This window comes from Neoarius graeffei, chromosome 4 (assembly GCF_027579695.1).
Source record: "Neoarius graeffei isolate fNeoGra1 chromosome 4, fNeoGra1.pri, whole genome shotgun sequence".
In the NCBI taxonomy this organism is placed as follows: Eukaryota; Metazoa; Chordata; class Actinopteri; order Siluriformes; family Ariidae; genus Neoarius; species Neoarius graeffei.
Window position 1 is genome coordinate 79,060,539 of NC_083572.1, and position 23,851 is coordinate 79,084,389.

Genomic DNA, 23,851 nt, shown 5'->3' on the forward strand with positions numbered 1-23,851 from the left:
ATAAATAAAACAGTAAATTTTTATTTTCATTCACTATTTCCAGTTTTTCCACTATTTCCATCATTTATCATATTCAGTCTTGTAGGTTGGTTACTGTGGCCTCAGGTTTTGGTAGCTTGCTACGGTATGCTGACTGATTAGCTTACCTCAGCTATCTATCGCATATCTGTTGCTAGTTTGCAGTGTACAGGGTATTTCGCACACTATTTATAACCATCACATTAAAAGTTATATGTGTTGTTTTGATGCCTGTTTGTTTCCCAAATATATACGTGTGTGTCTTAATGGGTGAATAAAAGGCATCGAGTTAAATATTATTGTAGAAAGGGGCTTTATGAAGTTCAGTCCATTTACTTGCATTGGTTTACGGGGAAGATTTGCCACATCCAATATGGCGGACACTCTGACGTATCCCAGCAACGGGGCCACCAGCTCAATGTGGCGTCTATGTTCATATGTCTATGCTTTCAGACACTTCTTCTTCTTTAGGGTTTTATGGCGGTTGGCAACCAACTTAAAGGAGCATTACCGCCACCAACTGGGCTGGAGTATGGAACAGGTAGATATTGGATTAAATAAACAAACAAACAAACAAAAAAACACTTATATCCTCTGGGCTAGCCCAGTTTCTTTGAGAAATCTGAGAACAAAATGATATATATGGCTAGATGCCTTACCCAAGATGCCGGGTAGATTAAAACTGCTGTGTTTCACTGTGCTTAATGACTGACAAAGGTTTCTTCTTTCTTCCTCATACTGTTTGCAGTGAAATAAAACATGCTCTACTGTTTCCAGCTGGCTACAGTAATCACAGTTTCCTGTGAGATGTTTACCTATTATTTTTAGTGTACCGTTAAGCCCTGTGTGACCAATTCTTAGACAAGTTATTATGCTCTCATCTTTCCTACTTCTACCTTCCATTCTTCCTTTGTCCACCTGTTTTTGGATGTTGTACAGATGTCTGCCCTTTCCATTATTATCCAAATATTCCTGCCAGATTGATTTGGCATGATTCTTTATAAGGACCTTAGCCTCCGCCCTACTCCCAGGGATTAGTAAATCTACCTCTTTATGCTTGAGTGTTTGTTTGGCTAACTTGTCCACCTGCTCATTACCCTCAACACCAGCATGTGCCGGTACCCAAAGAAAATGAGTTACTATTCCTACTGCTTCTAGATGGAATAATGCACTGTATATTTCATTGACGAGGTCGCCCCTGAATGATCTACCTGACTGTATGCTTTGTAGAGCTGAATAACTATCTGAGATGATGACAGTATTGTGAATTTTTTGTTTTGTTTTATCCATTCCAGGGCCAACCAGATCGCTACTAACTCTGTAGTGTAAACAGATAAGTTGCCATCTATTCTTTTCAAAATGCTCACATCATTTGCTGGAATGTGTACTGCTGAACCAGCAAACTCTCTTTCTGGATCTTTTGATCCATCTGTGAATATGAATGTATGGCATGAAAAATGTAACTCTAAATAATTCTGCACTATGGTTTCTACTGTCACCTCTTTTGGTTTCTATTTAATTTCTAAGTGAATCCCCAGGTCTACAGAAGGTAATGGGAAAACCATGGCTGAATAGAGGATAAAGGTACAACAGGACTGTACTGCAACTGATGCAGCCCTAAACTCTCTGCTTTAGCATCACCTATCCACCCAAAGCTTCTAAAGTTGGACCTGTTATGCTCCCAATAGTCATTTAAAATATTTTTGGCTGGATGATCAGCATATTGCCCTCTAAGGTTAACCCAGTATGTTAACATAAGTTGTATTCTTCTAATCCTTAATGGCATCTCACCCATTTCCACCTGCATTGCAGGTACAGGGGATGTTTTAAAGGATCCACTACAGATCCTCAAAGCCTGAGCTTGCAGTACATCTAAGACCTTTGTTAGATTCAGCTGAAGACATATATGCTATGCAGCCATAATCAAAGACAGACCTCATAAGTGCCCAGTATACATTAAGCAAAGCTGCTCTGCTGGCTCCCCAGGACTGTCCTGATAAAAGCGAAGGATGTTAATAACCTTTTTACACTTGTTTCCTACCTTACTCATGTGCACTTTCCATGTTAACTTTTCATCAAACCATACCCCAAGAAATCGGATAGCTTTGACTTGCTCAAGAGGATGTTCATAAAGTTTTAAAGAAAAATGCTTTAGGATTGAAGTTTTTAATGAGCGAGGGCCATATACAGTTTGCTAGATTAAAGTGTTGCTAATAACGGACACCAGTCAAGTGTTTGACATGGTTACGTGTGTGGAATGTTCACACGTTCTAAACCATTGGTTGGTTTACATTGTTCACATTGGTTCTAAACCATTTTGGCATGTGGCAAAATCTTGAATTTTCATTTGTGATTGTAAATGCACCAGAATTAGTCACTGACCAGTTTTCATCTAGTCCCTGGTAGGTTAATACATAAAATGTAATAACAAAGTCACAAACTCAAGGTCCATGGGCTATCAAAAGTCAAATAATGACAATAGTGCAATTGTGACGAGGGTGGGCAAAGTTGGGGGGCCCAAAATTTCTGGCGGCGCCCCTGCAGTCATGTTAATGACCTATTGCCAATTGACCTAATGAGTTGCAATTTGGTCCTCCAGCTGTTCCTTTTTTGTACCTTTTAACTTTTCCAGCCTCTTATTGCCCCTGTCCCAACTTTTTTGAGATGTGTTGCTGTCATGAAATTTCAAATGAGCCAATATTTCATCTTATCTCATTATCTGTAGCCGCTTTATCCTGTTCTACAGGGTCGCAGGCAAGCTGGAGCCTATCCCAGCTGACTACGGGCGAAAGGTAGGGTACACCCTGGACAAGTCGCCAGGATGAGCCAATATTTGGCAAGAAATTTCAAAATGTCTCACTTTCGACATTTGATATCTTGTCTATGTTCTATTGTGAATACAATATCAGTTTTTGAGATTTGTAAATTATTGCATTCCATTTTTATTTACAATTTGTACTTTGTCCCAACTTTTTTGGAATTGGGGTTTTATATATATTAGTTTACCAGCTGGGAGGTCTGTATCGTGAAATACCGTGACCGAGATCTTTAAAGTATTTAAGGCCGAGTGGCGAGCCGCCATTTTGAATCCTCATTCATGGCTGTAATGCAAATGGCTTTCTCCTCAGTATGCAAGTGCACTTCCATGGCAGGAAAAACAAACCTACATTTTGCCACCTATGTAGTCCCCTATTTATACAAATAGGAGTCATTCAGGATTCAGCCATGTTTTTGCTCGGTGTTAGCAAGTTAGAGGTTTATAGCTTTCTCCTGCAATGTTTTCTTTTATTTCTTCTTCCTCAGGGTAGTAAAACTCGCTTTCACTGTGAACACTGTCATTATCGCTATCCATGATGTAAAATTAATGCTATTCTCCTGAGAAATGCTGGCAAAAATTTATAAGATTTTTGATAATCTAATAAAAAAATCTTGTAAAAAAAGATAAATGTTGACAAAAAATGTTACTATGTTTGTTGTTGGGCAGCACAGTGGTGTAGTGGTTAGCGCTGTCACCTCACAGCAAGAAGGTTCGGGTTCGAGCCCCGGGGCCGGCGAGGGCCTTTCTGTGTGGAGTTTGCATGTTCTCCCCGTGTCCGCGTGGGTTTCCTCCGGGTGCTCCGGTTTCCCCCACAGTCCAAAGACATGCAGGTTAGGTTAACTGGTGACTCTAAATTGACCGTAGGTGTGAATGTGAGTATGAATGGTTGTCTATGTGTCAGCCCTGTGATGACCTGGCGACTTGTCCAGGGTGTACCCCGCCTTTCGCCCGTAGTCAGCTGGGATAGGCTCCAGCTTGCCTGTGACCCTGTAGAACAGGATAAAGCGGCTACAGATGATGAGATGAGATGTTTGTTGTTGTTGTGAACGAGCGAGTTGCCAGAGGTCCGTAGTAGGATACAGACCCGCTCGCCAGCCAGAGCGCAGGATTTGGACCGCGAAAAAAATAATAAAAACTGTTATTTAATCCAGTATGGCCTATTCTCAGTCTTGTAAACCAAACCTCCTCCTGTCTGTTTGGGTAACTAGATTTGCTACTTGAGATATCTTTTTGTATATTATATAAGTGTCTGGCTTTCTTCTCCTTATCCCATTCAGCTTGCCATATTATGTTAACTTTATGTTTAATGAGTACCTTAACTTCTGATCTACTGAGTGGAATATTTAACTGAACCTCTTTTTCTTTGGTTGCCTCTTTGGCCAGCTTCCTCATTACCATCAACTCCTTTATGGGCTGGAACCCATACAAACTGGATTGATATTCCCTGTTGACTGATTGCAAATAAGATATTATTAATTTCATTCAATAAGTCCTGTCGGGGGGCGGCACGGTGGTGTAGTGGTTAGTGCTGTCGCCTCACAGCAAGAAGGTCCGGGTTCGAGCCCCATGGCCGGCGAGGGCCTTTCTGTGCGGAGTTTGCATGTTCTCCCCGTGTCCGCGTGGGTTTCCTCCGGGTGCTCCGGTTTCCCCCACAGTCCAAAGACATGCAGGTTAGGTTAACTGGTGACTCTAAATTGACCGTAGGTGTGAGTGTGAATGGTTGTCTGTGTCTATGTGTCAGCCCTGTGATGACCTGGCGACTTGTCCAGGGTGTACCCCGCCTTTCGCCCGTAGTCAGCTGGGATAGGCTCCAGCTTGCCTGCGACCCTGTAGAACAGGATAAAGCAGCTAGAGATAATGAGATGAGATGAGAAGTCCTGTCGGCATGATGATTCTCCATTTTGAATGGATTGGTATTTACGTCATTACTGTCGCACAATTAAAACGTGCCCGATCAGCCGACTGGTAGGTTTTCAAAATAATAAATACATATTATACTGAGCGTATTTCCCAAATTAATAAATACAAAGTACCTGCATCTTTCAGTTCTTTTAAATCAAGGCTGAATAATTTATTCTTTGTCTTTTATTAAATCAAATTGAGACTTTTAATTTGATTTCTTTCAGCGCGACCGCAATGCATGATGGGATATATTGCTTTGGTTAGTGACCACCGGTTGTACACTACTTTTCATGATGCATTGTGGGATACTTTGAGTGCGCTATCTATCGTTTCGGACAGCACTACAAAATGGCGTCCTCACTATATAGTGCCCTATATAGTGAGCAGGGTGCGATTTCGGACACAGGGTTAGTGTTTGTCAAATTTCTTTAGTTTATACTGAGAAATATCCGGAAACCGTGAATCGTATTTAAATCATAAAAGGTGAATAAACCAGGACAAAACTGTTTCTGATGGCTTGCTTGCTTAACTTAATACATTAATTTATTAAACAATTAATTGAAAAAAAAAACCCTGCTTTATTTTTTAGCAGCTTCCGGGTTAGGCTGGAACTTACGTCACCAATACGAAGGCGTTGCTTTGCCTTAAAAAGCGTGTCCCGCCTACAGGCATGATTTCATTGGATGTTCCAAGTTCCTGTTCCCCAAACAATGGTTTCTATTCGATGATTTTAGTGTCACTCAGACTTCAGTCAACAAGATAGGGTGAATCACAACTGACGGGATGGATGCGGGTAAGGCTCCTAAGAAAACACTATTACTCTGCATTTTTGTGAAACTTTATCACTGTTTAATCAAATCAGCAGTAAACGATGTGCTGTGAAGGATAACTAGCACTTCTGCGTGTTGTGAAGCGGATGTCAGGATTCAGAATAGGAAATGTGATGTTGTAAACTGTGTGCAGATACAAACATAACAGTTGGACAGCAGATAAGAGTCGACTCTCACTGCCAGATAACTGATGTGGCAATGACGTAGACTTCCATGACTCTGCCACCGATATAAATGCACTATGTAGGATACAAAATAGTGGTTTGTTCAGCCTGTGTAGTGCTCGGATAGAGCTCCAGGCTGTACTGTAAATGTCTGGACGCCGTGGTGGACTTAAGAATTTATGATGCCTTAAAGTTCTGTTCTGTTGTTCTTCCCAGCTGATTATCTGTCATGTTATTGCAGCGCCATAGGGAAGCTCTTTATTAGCTATTAGATGTCATCAGTGTAATACATTATTTAGTACAGCTGGGGTTTAATGGGATTCCATTAAAATGCTCCTTCCCTGTTGTTTCCCAGAATGCTTTCACGATATTCTTAAGATTCTGTTTATTACTCTCTAAACAGCTACTCTTACCTATGACACACTACGATTTGGGGAGTTTGAGGATTTCCCAGAGACATCTGAGCCTGTCTGGATTCTGGGGAAACAGTCCAATGCTCTGACAGGTAAGTCAAGTCAACTTTTATTGTCAAAATATGCTATACATGCTCGACATACAGCACAGATGAAATTTCAGTCCTCTGTGACCCACGGTGCAAACAGGCAATGCATTAAATAAAAATAGAATAACTGAAAACAGCATAAACACTCTAGATAAGAAATAGACTAAACACTCACAGGTAATATATATAAAACTCACAAGGATGTTGGAATTAGACTCCATGTTGAAGCGTGTTTGTTCGTCTTTTCACAGAGAAGGATGATATTCTGTCAGACGTTACTTCGCGCTTGTGGTTCACCTACAGAAAGAACTTCCAGGCAATTGGTGAGTGATGTGACCTGGCCCACACTAACGACTATGCAATTGTGATCTTTAGCAATGACCGATTTGTCTAGCTGATGTTGCTTGTGTGGTGAAGTTGTAGCTGTACTGTTGTTACAGGCGGGACCGGGCCTACGTTTGACACAGGCTGGGGTTGCATGCTGCGATGTGGACAGATGATTCTTGCTGAAGCGTTGCTCCGCAGACATTTGGGTCGTGGTATGTCTGTCTCTACCACAGTGAAAGCACTTGATTTATTTTTCTAGCTCATACAATGTATTTTTTTTTTTTTTTAAATATAACAAGAGTGGAGATGGGTACGAGGTCAGCAACCAAGAGAGGAGTATATAAGCATCCTCAATGCCTTCATAGACAAGAAGGACAGCTACTACTCTATTCACCAAATAGGTACAAGTCAGTCCTGTATTTACCTCATGAGTTGTGGAATTACAGAGCTTTTTACAAATCAGATGTATTGTTTGAGGTTCCTACAGTTAGTTGTCTCTTTTACCTTTAGCTCAGATGGGAGTGGGAGAGGGCAAGTCCATAGGCCAGTGGTATGGCCCGAATACAGTGGCACAGGTACTCAAGTAAGTTGACGAGCTAATATAGATGTCATGAAGAGCTCTGAGAGAAAATTGTCACATGAAATCCTGTTATTTTCTTTTGAGCAAGCATTTTCTATGTATATCTCGGGCAAACATGATTTTCTTACCTCACGTAGGAAGCTGGCAGTGTTTGACACATGGAGCCGATTGGCAGTTCACGTGGCCATGGACAACACTGTGGTAATCGAGGAAATCAGTGAGTTGGCATTAGTATTAAAGATACTTTTAAAGGTTCTGACTGCAAAGGTGAATTCTGGGCAGAAATGTTCTATTGCTGTTGGAGTTTTGAGCTGAAATTGAGGAACTACGCTTCTGCACACATCGTGTATCCTGTGTGTGAATGTTTTGCCGAGATAAAATGAGTCCTGAATTTTACAATTCCGGAGATTGCTGAAGCAAGTGAGCAACAATATTATGTGACCACTGTGGCGAGTGTTTGACCTACTTTTAACCAAAACAAGTTGGCATGGTCCGCATTGTCGCCTCACAGCAAAAAGGTTGTGGGTTCGAGCCCAGTGGCCGGCGAGGGCTTTTCTGTGTGGAGTTTGCATGTTCTCCCCATGTCTGCGTGAGCTTCCTCCAGGTGCTCCGGTTTCCCACACAGTCCAAAGACATGCAGGTTAGGTTAACTGGTGTTTCTAAATTGACCGTAGGTGGGAGTGTGAATGGCTTTGTCTCTGTGTCAGCCCTGCGATGACCTGGGGGCTTGTCCAGGGTGTACCCCGCCTCTCGCCCATAGTCAGCTGGGATAGGCTCCAGCTTGCCCACGACTCTGCACAGGATAAGTGGTTACGGATAATGAATGAACAAAGTTGGCATGGGCAAACATGGTGGACCCTGCTCTCCTGCCAGCGGAAAAGGAAAATATGAAAAGCAAGTCTGCTAGACACCGTGCCAGAAACCAAAAAGTTGAAACCAAAATCTGATGAATTTGCAGCGCTTGTCTTGAGTCTCTTGGGTGAGTCCAAGTATGGAATTGTACGCCTAATGTTTTGATTTTACAGAGAAAGAAACGATAACACAAAAGCAGTAACAGAGAAAAGATGTGTCTTTTGTGTCATGGATCTATTCACGAATGTCAACCACAAGTTACATACATGCAACTCAAAACTCCCTGAGGTCGATGCAGAGTTACGGTGTTTTCTGCACGTCACCATCTTGGTGTGACGCAGTTCCATAATTATGCTAATTAGCTCAGCTCCTCGCGTTCGGCTGTTTCCGTAGGGCCATACTGTTTGGCTTCAAGAGGTAGGATAGTCGGTCCCAAAATGGAGACGCGTGACCCTCGGCACATCAAAATGATCACATCTCATCCGCACGATCTTGTTCTTGCAGGACATAGGAAAATGCCATTCACAAAAACAAAACACTTCAGATGACACTGCAAGTCAGTACCTTTTAAATATATACAGACTTGAATATGAGGATTATGATAAAGCTACACTATATGGGTAAAAATTCATGGGCACCTGACCATCACACTGCATGTTGAACATCCCATTCTGGATTTAGTCCCCCTATGTGGTTATAAGAACCTCTGCTCTTCTGGTAAGGCTTTCCACTAGATTTTGGAGCATGGTTGTGTGGATTTGTGCCCCTTCAGCCATAAGAGCATTCGTGATGTCAGCATTCCAGTTCATCCCATTTGGGTCTGTCAGTCCCAGTGCAGTATTGCTAAAGGTGCGGCCTTTTCTTCACGCTTCTCATTGCTTTAATTTTACTTCCGTATTTTCTTTCCTTTCCCAATTCTGAGCGAATCCTCCCTCTGAGGTTTCAAGAATAGGATGAGGAAATGGACTGGAGTCGATGAAGACTAATGTAATTCCCAAATGAGATGTCCTTGGTCACTGTCATGTCACTCTAAAGCAACTTTACTTATTGATCCCAATGTACATGCAATGATGATCTGCATATACACAGTGTGATTACTCACTGAATAAACATCATTTAAAACAATGCACATGGACCAGATCACGTTCTTAAATGTCTGTTGTAGTGCATTTAGTTTTGTAAATCTTACATATTGTAATAAATCTTAATATTCTTTATTTTAACCTAATACAAAAGTAACAATTATTTGTTTATTATTAGACTATTTATTGGAATTTCTTTTTTTTTGGGAGAGGAGGAGCATTTATACCAGACCTGGGCATTTTCCGGCCCGCGGGCCGCATCCGGCCCTTTGGTTCATTCTGACCGGCCCGCATAAGGTTAATTAGAAATTACAAAATAAACGTATTTTCTAATTTTACCTCATGCATGGACTGAATGTGCATTGCTTTTATTTTGAAGTTGTGTTCAACAAAACGACATGAACATGACATGAAATCCCACGAAACCTAATCCCGCGATAACTACTTCCGTAATTTGTCCAGACCAACCACAAACTTGTACGTCATCCTTCAAACGGTCCAGCCAATCACATAGTGTGACGTCACCAGCAGGCGCCGCAGCCCGAGCCAATCTGTAGATCTGATACCTACACCGAATTGACTGATGATCATCTGTCAGCTGTGCTTCGCATCTCCACCTCAGACATTCAACCTGACTCTGATGCACTCGTTAAAGACCAACAGAGACTAGATTTCTCTCACTGAACAAATAAAAAACACCAAATGAGGTGATTAGACTACAAATGTGGGCATCATTATTATAATATGATGTATCTTGTTTGATATTTGGAGTAGAAAGACAATATTTTGATGTCTGTCTTGTGTTTTGGGGTGAATGTGACTGAAAAAAAAAAATGGTACAAACGTTCACATTAACCATTGTTTTGGGAAATTTGATTGAATAAATGACATTTTTTGTAAGGCAACCTCGTTTTTTCCCATCCTCTTACCGGTCTTAGCAGCTTGTAAAAACAATTATATTTATTGCTTTATATAAAGAAATACAATTAATATTATGCAGAATTTAATTCAGCCTTATGGTCCGGCCCTCCACAAAATTTTCTGTTTCTCATGTGACCCTGTGGAAAAAATAATTGCCCACCCCGATTTATACTGTACTCTTACATCATACTCTACAGTACAAAAGACTTCTACATAGGAAGCACCCATATATCCTTGATCTAGAAGCTTTGTCCTTGTTCACCGATTCTTCAGAATGCATTTTATGAATTGGTATGTCTTTAAGGCTGGTGGACTTTAATCATTTTCTGGGTCATCGCCTGAGGGATGTAGGATCCGTTAGTTTGAGGTATACAGAGTTAACCTCTCAGTTTCAAAGGATAGTTTTATCTTTGGCACCATTTGCAAGAGAACGATCACATCACTGATTGTGCGTTTTACCTTCTAGAGCGGTTGTGTATGCCATGGTTGGACTTTGAGAGGGGAGGAGGTGTAGAGCCGCTGGAGATGAATGGGTATATGGAGGGGGCATGTGCTATGGCTTTGGAAGAGACAGCTGTGTGGAAACCACTTGTGCTTCTTATCCCCCTACGGCTGGGCCTCAGCAACATCAACGAGGCCTATATTGAAACTCTAAAGGTGAATAAGTGATAGATGGACACCTATACTTGGAAAAAAATAAAAGCACTTGTTTATTTTAATGATTGTGTTGGGATGCAGACGTGTCAATATGCTGCTTTTTTTTTTCCCCCTCTCTCTCCATCTCCACAGCAATGCTTCATGATGCCTCAATCTTTAGGGGTCATTGGTGGGAAGCCGAACAGTGCCCATTACTTCATCGGTTTTGTTGGTAAGCACTGACGTGTTCATATCTGAGCATGAATATCAAAGAGGTATCCTGTGTTCCAGTAGTTTTATAACACGCTTGTTGACATCCATTTACATCAGTGCTCGCACTTCAATTTTCAGTACGAACACACCTCTACAGCAAGAACAATGCAGGTGAAGGGAATCCAGTCTCCTTGCTAGTTAGTTGGCAGCGTAAAGAGATCACATAAAATGCAGAGGAGCTAGTATTTGGATTCCTGATACTCCACGGTAATCAAACAAATCAACTTTTGGACTTGAAGTATTTATTGTGGAGACGTTTTCTTGCCAAAATTTGAGAAAATTAGTATTAGTTAAATGTAGCACAGATTTGATGAATTTATGATAAAACATTAACCCCTTCAATGCCCTTGGACGAGTCACATACGTTATGAAATCTTTTACCGCTGTGCCTTATGATGTACGCTACTTGTCAAACACCTTTTATGTACCTTGCATGGCACATTACCGCGAGTTAGCCTAGTAGTTAGCGTGTCTGCCTCTCGATTGGGAGCTCATGAGTTCTATTCACGGTTGGGTTATACCAAAGACCATCATAAAAATGGTACCCAGTTACTTGGAATACATGGACCCTTGGTGAACATTTGTGGTTAAAGGACCCATGGCATGGTGGTTTGTTGATGCTTTAAATGGGCTCGTGGAGGTTTCTGGATGTTATATCCGCAGCCTTTCTCGAAATGAACCCTCGGCACATAGATATAGCCTCCTGGGAGAAAGCCCCATTTCAGCCCTTTTCCCAGTGTGTCGTTTTGCTAATGAGAAGCATGGAGGCAGGGAAGGGTAGAGGGTGGGGGTTTGACCAAGCTGCGGGCATGCTACCTGTGTGTGAACAGTAGCAATGGCAGGTCAAGCAACAGTCCAAGATTTTGCTTTTGACCTGGAGTCCGACCCCGAAGCAGAAGTGCAAGCAGTTGAACAAACTAAATCACCGACTTCAGCAGGAGTACCTTCAGTGCAGAGTACCTGGCTAACTGCAGGAAGCGGTTAGCTGCACAGCTAATGTAGCCATTGCAAGGCTAACGCACCGATTTTAAAACACGGCAAAACGACTTAACAGTTATACACTTACTTGTTCGGTGTTTGTGGCTGATGCGGCAGGGATGCTTGGTACGGACCCAGGCTTCAGTGACAGTTGATGTGCAAAACCTGCCCTGTACTGTCCCAAGTTGTGGAAACATTCATCAGGAAAATGCTTCCGACAAACATACACCGTCTTAGGTAGACTCGACGGCATATTATTGGAGTAAATAAAATTAAGCCACTGCGTCTTCAGGGTCCCGTCGGCAGTAAAAACAGACTTCTTTCTGTATCGTCACATCCATGTACAGCGCAACTTCCATGTTTCGCTCGCTTAGGTGGTGCCATGTTGTTGTGTCCTCTATGGTCTCCTCGCTACAAAATTGAAGTGACGTATCTATGGTGGCAACTTTTGAGCTGGGCAGGCAATCCATACAGTGGGTGAGAATCCAGAGGGGGGGGCGTGGGGATCATTTCCCTTGCTGACGTAGTAAAGGGAAGAGCCTATCAACGTGCCATTTTGACACGCTATTCTCAAATGTTGGGCATAGTTTGGTTTACACATTGACATTTCTAGCCACTGGGGTGACTTAAGGAGGTCAGAGGAACTCATTTTAACGTTAAAAAACCTCAAAGTGAAAATTTCATGCCATGGGACCTTTAAGTACTAGTAATTCATGTTTATGGACAGGTTCTCATTGACCAGACCCGTTGTCTTTAATTAAAAAAAAAAAAACTCTACAATGTGTGTTTTTTTTTTTCTATACAAATATTAAAAATAAAGATTATCAAAATATCAGGTTTTGTTCTATGTGCCTAGCACATTGCAATTAATTATGGGTGGCAGCCAAGGGGTTAAGTGAAACAGACTTGAAATTGTAATCATTCACTATCTTCAGGCTCAATTGCAAATATTAGTCAGAACAATCAAATACTCCACTCCAAACATTGATTATTGTGGCATTATTTGTTCTTTGGGTTTACTCATTATGCCATCATTTCAGACATTTCTACATCTTATTTCTTGTCACGTTTCACATCGTGCTTTAAAGATGGTATACCCCCTTTCCACAAGCTGAGACAGTTCCCTGTGGTCTTAAAATGTCGGTGACGTGCTTTGGTCAAAACCCCACAACGATAACGCACCCCAGCAACCTTCTCGTCCTGTCTAAACAGCCTTATTCAAAATGCTGTACTACTTTTAAATAAGGCACTGCTCACTGCCAGTCAGTCAATCAGGTAGCACTGTCCTCATGAATATTCATTCACAAAAACAGTTGAGTGGAGATACTCAAATGAGGGGGTGGCATAATTCTTCTGAGCTTCCCTTGTGAGATGGGAAGGGGAGGCAAATCTGAACGGCTTGTTGAAGCACACGTTTTGTGAAATAGGTAGCTTAAAAGAAACTGACTTATTTCAGAGTTTGAGGGTTGGTAAGCACTCCAGACACCAACTGAGTTTTGTTTTTTTTTTTTTTTTTCCCCTTCCTTAATACATCCTTTTTAATGCTTTCGAGGTAGGTTTTCAATTCTAGTTATACTGACTGAAATCCTTTGATTTCCATTTATTCATCCAACCATATACACTTGAGCTGACTAGAACTACCCAGTTTAACTACTGGAATGCAGGTATTCAGTGCTTACCATTTCCCATTAGCTTTATGGCTGTGGCTCACTCATACTGCCCCCTGCAGGTGAGGAGCTCATATACCTGGACCCCCATACAACTCAGCCGGCTGTGGAGCCATGTGAAACCGGAGAGATTCAGGATGACTCCTATCACTGCCAACACCCGCCGTGTCGCATGCACATACATGAGCTCGACCCATCTATAGCTGTCGTGAGTAACACAATCCCAGTGCTCTAATCTTCACCATAAAGTGGGCTTCCATTCCCGTTTTTGAAATTGTATACAATCATGACTAGAAATGCAAAACATTCTGAAATAAATGGCTACATATCAATTTGTTCTATCCATATTCACTGGATATGAGCAGATCACACACTCTGACTGGCTCCTCTACTACTAGGCTATCAGCTTGTATACTGTGAGCAGAGAAACAAAATGGGAGTGTTGCTGAACTAACGGAGGACGAAATAAAAACTAACAAAAAAACCAACAAAATATGGAATAAAAGCATTTGAACAATTTCAAAAATTGCATTTTTCACAAATTGCTGCTGTCATTTCACTGGTTTGTTGGACATTTTGTATAAGTCTTATTTATCGAATTTGCCAAAAAAAAAAAAGCAGTTTCTCAATCCAGTGAATGTGGATAGAATAAACGTTATTCCACTTGATCTTGTCGTACGTGGTTTATAGCCAACTCTGCTACGTGCCTCATCGACTGTCAGCTCATGTACGACTTGATTTTGTGGAATAACTGTTAAAGATTTATCTTCGCTTGACATAGAAAAGACAGAACAAGTAATATGGCTTCCATATGTTGACTGTCAAACTTGGCGTCTACAAAAAAGTAGCTTATGGCAATAGAGCTACCTGCTGTTTGCTTTAGAAAGCATTTAATAGTGTGACATGTTCAGTATACAGGGGGCTGCAAAAGTAGGTATACAGTAATGAAAAAAAAAGTATTAAATGAAACCTAGCACCACTATTCTAATACTTATACCTGCAAACTAGTCACCTTTCGGCGAAATTCGCCGTTTTGATCCCAAAATAGGTCACTTGTGTGAATCGTGTAGATCCGAAGAGTTTTTTTTTGGGGGGTGCGCGAGGCTACGTTGCCGAACATTTGGTTTCAATGTACTACTACTTCAAAGTACGACTACTACTTTTCTCCTCACACCCACATTCAGACCATTTCCGCCTTCTTCATACTTCAAACGTCTCTCTGATTGGATGACATTCCAACGAGCCAATAGTCTTACAGAACGCTGGACAGTATCCACGAATTGTAACTGAATAGAGGCGGGGTTTTCTTGAATACAGGTGTGTATAGGAAGATGGCAGAGATCATCCAAACGCAATGCAGAATGGGACACAGTCTTGAAAACAGCTCACGGAATCATATTTTCTGATTTTTTCTGGAACTCTATATTACATCTGGAGACGGAAAAACATTTTTAGTATGCAGAGAAAGCTTTGTTACGATGAGTGCGATTTAAAGAGGCTTTAGGGTGTTTTTTTTGGTACCTGTGATTTGGTGGTCTGTGAGTCGCGTTTTTATGACGTAAGACGCAAGGGGCGGGGCTGTTACGTTTGAACTGAACGCGCGACACGGAAGATGTTTCTGTGGGCTGAAACAAAACAGGAAAAAAAGTCATCAGTTTGAATAAAGTCATTTTTTGTTGAACATAGGATCTATAAACGTGTGTTTTGGGTAAGAGAAATCATTTTTATGTGAAACTATTGGTGGGATTGTCAAAATTATAACGTAATATCTGTTGATCTCGGTTGTATTCAGAGAACCAGTTAGTTGTGAGAGAGAGAGAGAGAGAGAGAGAGAGAGAGATTCTCTCCCTCACACACACACACTCTCACTCTCACCATGAATTTGGCAGCACTGAAGGAAAGGAGGGCTGAATTTGGTGTCCAGCCATCTACCAGTGCTGCTGGTAATAGGGCAGAGGTGGTGAAGGATAGCATGGCGTGAAAGAGGCACATGGCAGAGCAGCATAAACGTGCCCTTGAACGGCTTGTTCGGGCCAAAAGGTCCAAAAAAAATAAATAAATAAATAAATAAACTGGTCTGCTGAAGAAAGTTTCCAGTGTCACACTTCAAAAATTACTTTTTTAAATTCAAATTTTACTTTTTATACTTTTCCTTCCTTAATGGTAATGTAATGAGCTGTCAGACGCAAAACTGAAAATTGCAAAGCTAAAAATTAATAAATCTTGTCTTTGTTTTAAATGTTGTCTTTTCCCTTTATCTTCCTTGATCGCGTGCTGTTTAAGGGGGCCGGGAGGTTACCGGTAGTTTGTCACCTTTTTCAACCCTCATGAGTTTGCAGGTATGAATATTGGAATAATCCTTACTGTATACCTACTTTTGCAGCCCCCTGTATTTTTTTTTTTTTTTTTTAAATCAATTTAGTCTGGTTACCTCCAGAAGTGTGAAAAGGAAGAAGACATTTAAGGACTCCATTTTGACTCCAGTGCAGGAGCATCATGGCAGTATGACAGCCAAAATCTGATTACAAACTGAATCGATTCAGTTTGTAATCTATCTTACTTGGTTATTCAATAATTTGATCAAAACCCGTGTGAGGAAATCGCATTTTGCCAGCAAGATATTGGACCGCTTTAGAGAGACTGTTAGGCTTTAATCCTGATAAAAACAAAGCATTTTTTTTCTCCTAGTTAATGTTTTCTTCAAGTTGCCAAAGTATATAAGCAGAAAGTATGTTGTAATAGGTACAAGACATGTCAAATGCAGAAGAAAAACCCTGCTATTTTGGCATGGTCATAATTTTGTACTCAGCACATGGCTGTAGTGCCCCTTGAGGACAGTGTTTCTTCAGAATATTCTGTATTTGAGCCATTTAGCTGTGAGATCAAACCTGATTTTCTTGTTTCAGGGCTTCTTCTGTCAAACAGAGGACGAGTTTGATGATTGGTGTGCACATATTCGAAAAGTGAGTTTGCATTGTGTTCATGCCCAGTCTTAATTATTGCTGTGAGCTGTTGTTAATTAGCACTTTTTTTTTTTTTTTAACCTTGCAGTTATCGAGCTGTAGAGGAGGTCTTCCCATGTTCGAGCTTGTAGATAGTCAGCCATCACATCTAATCAACACTGAAGCCATTAATCTTACTCCCGGTAAGCCCATATGTTTGTGGACATTCTTAAAATTATGTGTACTGATTTTGAGTGTAGCTGAATCATCCTTTGCAGATTTCTCAGACTCGGACCGGCTTGAGCGTTTCTTTGACTCTGAAGATGAGGAGTTTGAAATCCTGTCTTTGTGAAGATAGAGAGAGAGAGTTGGTCATTGTTCAGTATATAGACCTCAGTGCCACATTCCGGAGAGGAGTAATACCACTGACGTGAGGCCTGCCTGGCATTTGGTGGCATAGTCACCTGCATAAAACTCAGCTTCCTGCTACACTGACTGCTCCATGTCATTCCGAGTCCTGAAGTCGTCATCACAGGCTCTGAAGAATCGCAGTATGTTCATATTAACACTTAATGTGTATCCATTTTGAGTCTTAACACTTTTTGTTATGAAGTGACCGTGCCTTTTTATGCGCCTACACTAATGCAGATTTGCCATAAGTCACTATCGGTGGTCACCAGGAGCACAGCTGCTCGGAGTATGCTCATGACCTACACTGCTTCGATGTCTGTAGCAAACTGTAAATGAAAGCCACGATGTAAAGGTTACAGACCAATTAGGATAGCTTGTGTAGTACAGTACATTTATCAATGTTTAAAGTATCTGTACTCAAGTTTATTTTAAGAGTATTTATTTAATCAAAATGAATAAAGATACACAATCACCATCCACTTTGTACAGGTCTTCCTAATATTCATGCAGTTATCCGGGGCAGCAAAAAAAAAAAAAAAAGTCAATACAGGTCAAGAGCTTCAATTAATGGTCATGTCAGAATGAAGTGTGATCTGTGACTCTGATCATGACAGTTGTTGGTGCCAGATGGGCTGGTTTGGACTGCAGAAACTGCTGATCTCATGGAATTTTTACACAGAATGAATGGTGGGGGTGGGAAACAAACCCAAAAGCCTTGTATGCACAGGTGTTCCTAATAAAGTCGACAGTGAGTGTGCATGCAGTGGCCCTACAACACCCTTTTTACTCAGAAGTTCTCCTTACTGTTCATTTCCAGAGCTCTCCAATTGGCAGATTCTCAGATGCATTGATTGTGTTCTCACACAGCACTTTAAGATCACTGTGTACTGCTTCTATGCTTCTGGCTGCATCAATCACCTGGAAAAAAAAAAAAAGCAAAGAGATTATTCATTCCCAAGGTCTACGAACACTACCAACATGTATTAAACTTTGCTTGTAGGTATATGCCAAGATTAAACAGACATTACTAATCTTGTCCTGTTACATAACATCTCAAGGGTGTTGAAGCTCCAAAATTTGTTTTTTTTTTTTCCATCCTAATATTACAATACCTAGTATGCATTACCAGGGTTGTGAAAAGTAAAACGTGAGGGGACGCACAACCCCCCCCAGAAGCTGAGCATGGCCCCAGAAACCAAGTAAATCTTGCATCAACTACAACAGTCTTAGTATCTCCTGAAAGAGAAAAAGTTGCTGCCGAAATGTGTATATTTTAATGATTATAGTTTTAATGTCAAAGCTATCAATCAGTTTTTTTTCTTCATAATATTGAAAAATTCTTACTTATAAACCAACATGTACATTAAGAACAGTTTAGCTACATGAATTAAAATAAGATTGAAAATACTGAGGCATTTCAGGAACCACAGTAAAACCATTTAAAGTTTTGCAAGTATGAAAAGATATAAATGACTGGTAATCTGTAATTTGACAGCTTTAACTTTACCAGTTCTGCACGTTTCTTTCCCTGCATATGATCGACCAAGTGTGTTCTTCCTCCTGATCCCATGGTTTTCCCCAAAGCATTTTAGCGTGTCGGGCCCAATACGCTTGCTCTGCCCGCCGATACGCTTAGGCTACGTTCAGACTGCAGGCTGAAGTGACTCAAATCCGATCTTTTCGCCCATATGTGACCTGTATCCGATCTTTTATTGACAATATGAACGACACAGATCCGATTTTTTCAAATCCAACCCAGGCTGTTTGGATATGTGGTCCTAATTCCGATTCCTATCTGCTCTTTTCATATGCGACTTCAGTCTGAACCGCCAGGTCGCATTCATCCGACTTACACGTCATCAACAAGCCACAAACGTCACTATTCTGCGCTGAAGTAGGCGGCGGGTCTCTCAAAAAAAGTTACAACAACATGGCGCATAATCACGGGCGCAGATAGAGGGTGAGACTCGTCCCACCCAGATTTAAATTCACCTCGTTCGGTCCCCCCCCACTTATAGGGAGGAAAAAACGTCTATGCTGTCTTTCTTTGCATAAGGCAAACCTCACGGAAAAATCAAAAGACTAATTACCATTCGGTTTATTGAGGTGCACAGCAGTGTATACATAGTTGCAACAGCTCACATAAAACAAAGACTGATATTCGGTTGGTTGAGCTGCGCAGACTGCACAGGTTGCGAGCTCGAGCTTGGTTGCTATGGTAACCCACAACAAGTTTGACAGGCATATCGGTGTTGGGGTTAGTTTGCTGGCAGCTTTGTCCCCCCCCAGTTTTTTGTCCCCCCCAGTTCAAAAAACGTATCTGCGCCCCTGCGCATGACATCAATGCGAGGGACGCTTCGGGCTGTGAAGGTTCTGAATCTTCTCACTGGAAGGACGCAGAGGTTAGGGAGCTGATTTCCATTTGGGGGGATACAGCTATTCAAGCTAGATTGGATGGGTCATACCACAACCGGGCGGTTTTACTTCCGTAAACACTGGCCATGCTCACTGCGTGTGACATCGTCGTATCCTGCAATGCGCATGCGGAACACTTTTAGGTCGCTTTTCGTTCATACTGAGGATCACATACAAGTCGCATATATTTGTTAATGTGAACGACCTCACAAAAAAATCGGAATTGAGCATTAAGCCTTGCAGTGTGAACATAGCGTTAGTCGCTTTAGTTAAAGTCCGATACGCTTAGATTTATACCGATACGTTAAAATTTCCTACCGACAAGTAACTAGATATATAGGAGAGCAAATAACCGATCCATTTACATATTGATTGATTTGTGTTAAACAAGCGCTCTTTTTTTCCAGTGATTGTATTGATTCTGTCAAAGTAATATGTCCGCGTGGCATGATGTAAACAAACTGTAATCTGTTGGCTACGTCAAGATCACGTGTTCAAACTGTCCAATAAAAATATCGAAAGAAAATATCAGACATCCCGGAAGTTTCCGATTCATTATAAGCGATCTCATTGGCTGCCGATGTTGTCCCCCACCAGACGGGCAAAGCCGACTGATTTTAATAAGCTAGGAGAAGACTCGCTGAACAAATTGATCCACATCAGCATGGATGACAGCGAGATGGACTACGAGAGCGTTGCCCAACATTGGGCCAAGCAAAAGCCAAGGAGAATTAACCCGCTTTAAAGGAGTAGAAAACTTTAATTCGTTAGTTTGGGTTTTCAGAAAGATTATGTACATAAACACTCTCACAAAGTGAAGTTGACCAAATGTGTCAAATACAGCATAATTTCAAATAATAATCATAGGCATTTTTGGCAGTGTGATGTCACTGGGATCCATTTAACAAAAGAAGGCTCCGGATTATTCTTTTGTTAAAGGCTCACAGTGACATCACACTGCCAAATATGCTCATCATTATTTTTCTTCAAAATGATGCTACATTTGACACTAACAAATTCTCTTCATGAATGTTTTTATAAATACGTAATCTTTCTGCAAACTTAAATGTATGAATTATGTTTTTTCCTTTAAATACGTTTTAATCTTAATCTAGTCCATTCAATAAAGTGCCAAAATTTAAACTTTATAATATGCAGTTGCCTTACTTTTCAGTGTATCTTAGTGATACATATATAATGGTAATTGCATCAAACATTCTAAATCATTACAGTTATAGTAATACAGCAACTTATTTTATTTTAAGGTGGCAGTTCTGAGGTTCAGATCCCTTTGTGATCAACAGGAGGTCATGATCGATTCTCTTCATTGGATTGCATAAGATGGAGCAAACCACTGTTCATATTTTCATGCACACTTTTGTTACAGCATTACTTGATCATAGATAATTAAGTGCAAGGGATCTCCATAGATTTTCAAATCTATTGTATACCTCAGTAATCTATAACAGTTTAACTTGCATGTTGAACTTTAAGGTGAAATTTCAAATGTGTATACATTAATACTATTTAGGTCAGAAATCATTGAAGCACTGTTAAACTCTATCCTATAATCATGTATCTAAAACCTCTCAGAGACCCTGAAAATGCACCCGAGAGCATCTATTTTCAAGAAATTTTACGGGGGGGGCATGCCCCCGGACCCCCCAGTTTCACTTTGCGCCATTGGCACTCAATTGTCTGTGTTTTATCATGCCAGAATTTAGGGCTTTCATTTTTTTCTGGGGAAAACACCGCGATCCGTATTTTACATCCTGATGGCATAACGTGCAGTACACCTTGCCTGGTTCCTTGATCTTTCAGATGTTCAAAAAGATATTCGTTTCCGACTTTAAATTCCGGCTACCGCCAATTCCACGGATTCTTGATGGCATTTTCCTTGTCTACTTTTTTTTGTATTGTCATTATCGCCATCCTCCCTCTGGCCAATGTCTCTGCGACACAGACGTACCAAAAAATCTTTTATCACTTAATTGCAAGCTATATCGTCAACATGTGTTTGAAAAGATTAACCCGAAAATGGTAAGAAAGAAATGGCACTGTGTTGTAAAACGGTCTACAATGTTGTGTATACATAACGTGTACAATGTTGTAAAATACAGAGACACCTGGCGTTAGATTTTCTCCCCCATCCAGTAAACAATGCACTTGTCGGCGATTACAGTCCCCAGCCATTAGCAGAGTACCCCCCCCCCTTTTTTTGGCAAAAATACACAATTTACAAAAATAGTATTTTTGCAATCAAATCTGTGGAATTCCATGAATTTTTCACAGCCCTGATTACACAAGAACATCAGCCAACCAAATATCTAATGAGAGCCTATCATAGCCAGCTTATTTTAAATATATTCAGTTCCCATCATGATCATTTCATGCTAGTCTTATTCTATAATGGACAATTTTGTCAATATGCAGAAAACATCAAATTAAATCCATAATAATATCCAAAAGAAAGAATTTCAGAAGACAATTGTCATTTACTGCCATCTGAATGGGACAGTCTTTCTCTCAGAACCTCAAACACTGCCTAAAAGTACCAGCTCCCTAAGCAGCGTCTTCCAGACAAGGAGTGGGGACGATAATTTGTGACGTCTGTGATTAATACATCAACATGCACCAACATAGCATTTCCATATATTGCATTCGTGACTGCCACATGAAGCCGTTTACCTTCCAGTTTATGGATGGGTCCTTCATAAGTTGTTCGAACCTCTGCTGCACTATACTCTGAAAAGTGCCGGTCTCGTATCGCTCCATTCCAAACTCTCCACGTTCAGCTGCTACGCTGGGGCTTAGCTGCAGGAATATCACAAGGTCCGGCTTTGGCAGACCCACCTCAGGCTGCATACACCACTCCAGAGAGAAGCCCTAAACAACACATAATTTCATATGTAATCTCGACAGTGGCCAGTATAACCAAAATAAATAGGAGATTCTAACACAAACTTAGGCAAGCCTTGGGGGAATCTCCCACGTGTACTTGCCCCCCCCCAAAAATAAATAAATAAAAAAATAATAATTCACTTGCCCAGAGCTTTATTTTATTTTGGATAGGACAGAATGCAGTTTTTTTTTTTTAAATAGGTGAAGCATAATTATGATAAATCCACAAAACCATAACACCAATATACAGTGGTGCTTGAAAGTTTGTGAACCCTTTAGAATTTTCTATACATCTGTATAAATATGACCTTAAACAACTTCAGATTTTCACAGAAGTCCTAAAAGTATATAAAGAGAACCCAGTGAAACAAATGAGACAAAATTATTATACTTGGTCATTTATTTATTGAGGAAAATGAGCCAATATTACATGTGTGAGTGGCAAAAGTATGTGAACCTTTGCTTTCAGTATCTGGTGTGACCCCCTTGTGCAGCAATAACTGCAACTAAACGTTTCCGGTAACTGTTGATCAGTCCTGCACACCGGCTTGGAGGAATTTTAGCCCGTTCCTCCGTACAGAACAACTTCAACTCTGGGATGTTGGTGGGTTTCCTCACATGAACTACTTGATTCAGGTCCTTCCACAACATTTCGATTGGATTAAGGTCAGGACTTTGACTTGGCTATTCCAAAACATGAACTTTATTCTTCTTTAACCATGTAGAAGGATAAAGTGGCTAGAGATGAGACTTGTGTGCTTAGGGTCCTTGTCTTGCTGCATGACCCACCTTCTCTTGAGACTCAGTTCATGAACAGATGTCCTGACATTTTCCTTTAGAATTCGTTGGTATAATTCAGAATTCATTGTTCCATCAATGATGGCAAGCCGTCCTGGCCCAGATGCAGCAAAACAGGCCCAAACCATGACACTACCACCATGTTTCACAGATGGGATAAGGTTCTTATGCTGGATTGCAGTGTTTTCCTTTCTCCAAACATAACGCTTCTCATTTAAACCAAAAAGTTCTATTTTGGTCTCATCCGTCCACAAAACATTTTTCCAGTAGCCTTCTGGCTTGTCTACGTGATCTTTAGCAAACTACAGACGAGCAGCAATGTTCTTTTTGGAGAGCAGTGGCTTTCTCCTTGCAACCCTGCCATGCACACCATTGTTGTTCGGTATTCTCCTGATGGTAGACTCATGAACATTAACATTAGCCAATGTGAGAGAGGCCTTCAGTTGCTTAGAAGGTACCCTGGGGTCCTTTGTGACCTCGCCGATTATTACACGCCTTGCTCTTGGAGTGATCTTTGTTGGTCGACCACTCCTGGGGAGGGTAACAATGGTCTTGAATTTCCTCCATTTGTACACAATCTGTCTGACTGTGGATTGGTGGAGTCCAAACTCTTTAGAGATGGTTTTGTAACCTTTTCCAGCCTGATGAGCATCAACGCTTTTTCTGAGGTCCTCAGAAATCTCCTTTGTTCGTGCCATGATACACTTCCACAAACGTGTTGTGAAGATCAGACTTTGATAGCTCCCTGTTCTTTAAATAAAACAGGGTGCCCACTCACACCTGATTGTTATCCCATAGATTGAAAACACCTGACTAATTTCACCTTCAAATGAA

At 41.0% G+C, this 23,851-nt stretch overlaps 2 protein-coding genes across 3 annotated transcripts in view; one reads left to right on the plus strand and one right to left on the minus strand.

Annotated features, from left to right (window-relative positions):
* Positions 1-5,018: 5,018 nt before the first annotated feature.
* atg4b (autophagy related 4B, cysteine peptidase) lies at positions 5,019-17,380 on the plus strand. Of its 2 annotated transcripts, none has more exons than XM_060919768.1 (14): positions 5,019-5,221; positions 5,328-5,531; positions 6,136-6,237; positions 6,486-6,557; positions 6,675-6,773; positions 6,861-6,962; positions 7,072-7,144; positions 7,279-7,358; positions 10,463-10,653; positions 10,786-10,864; positions 13,613-13,758; positions 16,457-16,513; positions 16,602-16,695; positions 16,753-17,380. In XM_060919768.1, exons 2-14 carry the CDS (start codon positions 5,522-5,524, stop codon positions 16,842-16,844), a joined length of 1,197 nt encoding a protein of 398 aa, XP_060775751.1. In that variant the 5' UTR covers positions 5,019-5,221; positions 5,328-5,521; the 3' UTR covers positions 16,845-17,380. The 2 variants fall into 2 exon arrangements, with proteins under 2 accessions (XP_060775751.1, XP_060775752.1); XM_060919769.1 differs by having other exon boundaries at positions 5,020-5,221; positions 16,771-17,380.
* The window catches only part of dtymk (deoxythymidylate kinase (thymidylate kinase)), a 44,030-nt gene continuing 37,504 nt past the window's right edge, over positions 17,326-23,851 (minus strand). The window contains exons 4-5 of the mRNA XM_060919770.1: positions 22,007-22,204; positions 17,326-17,821 (exon numbers count right to left, since the gene is read on the minus strand). Of these exons, the coding sequence (XP_060775753.1) occupies positions 17,711-17,821; positions 22,007-22,204 (309 nt within the window). The 3' untranslated portion in view covers positions 17,326-17,710. The remainder of the gene's footprint in view (positions 17,822-22,006; positions 22,205-23,851) is intronic.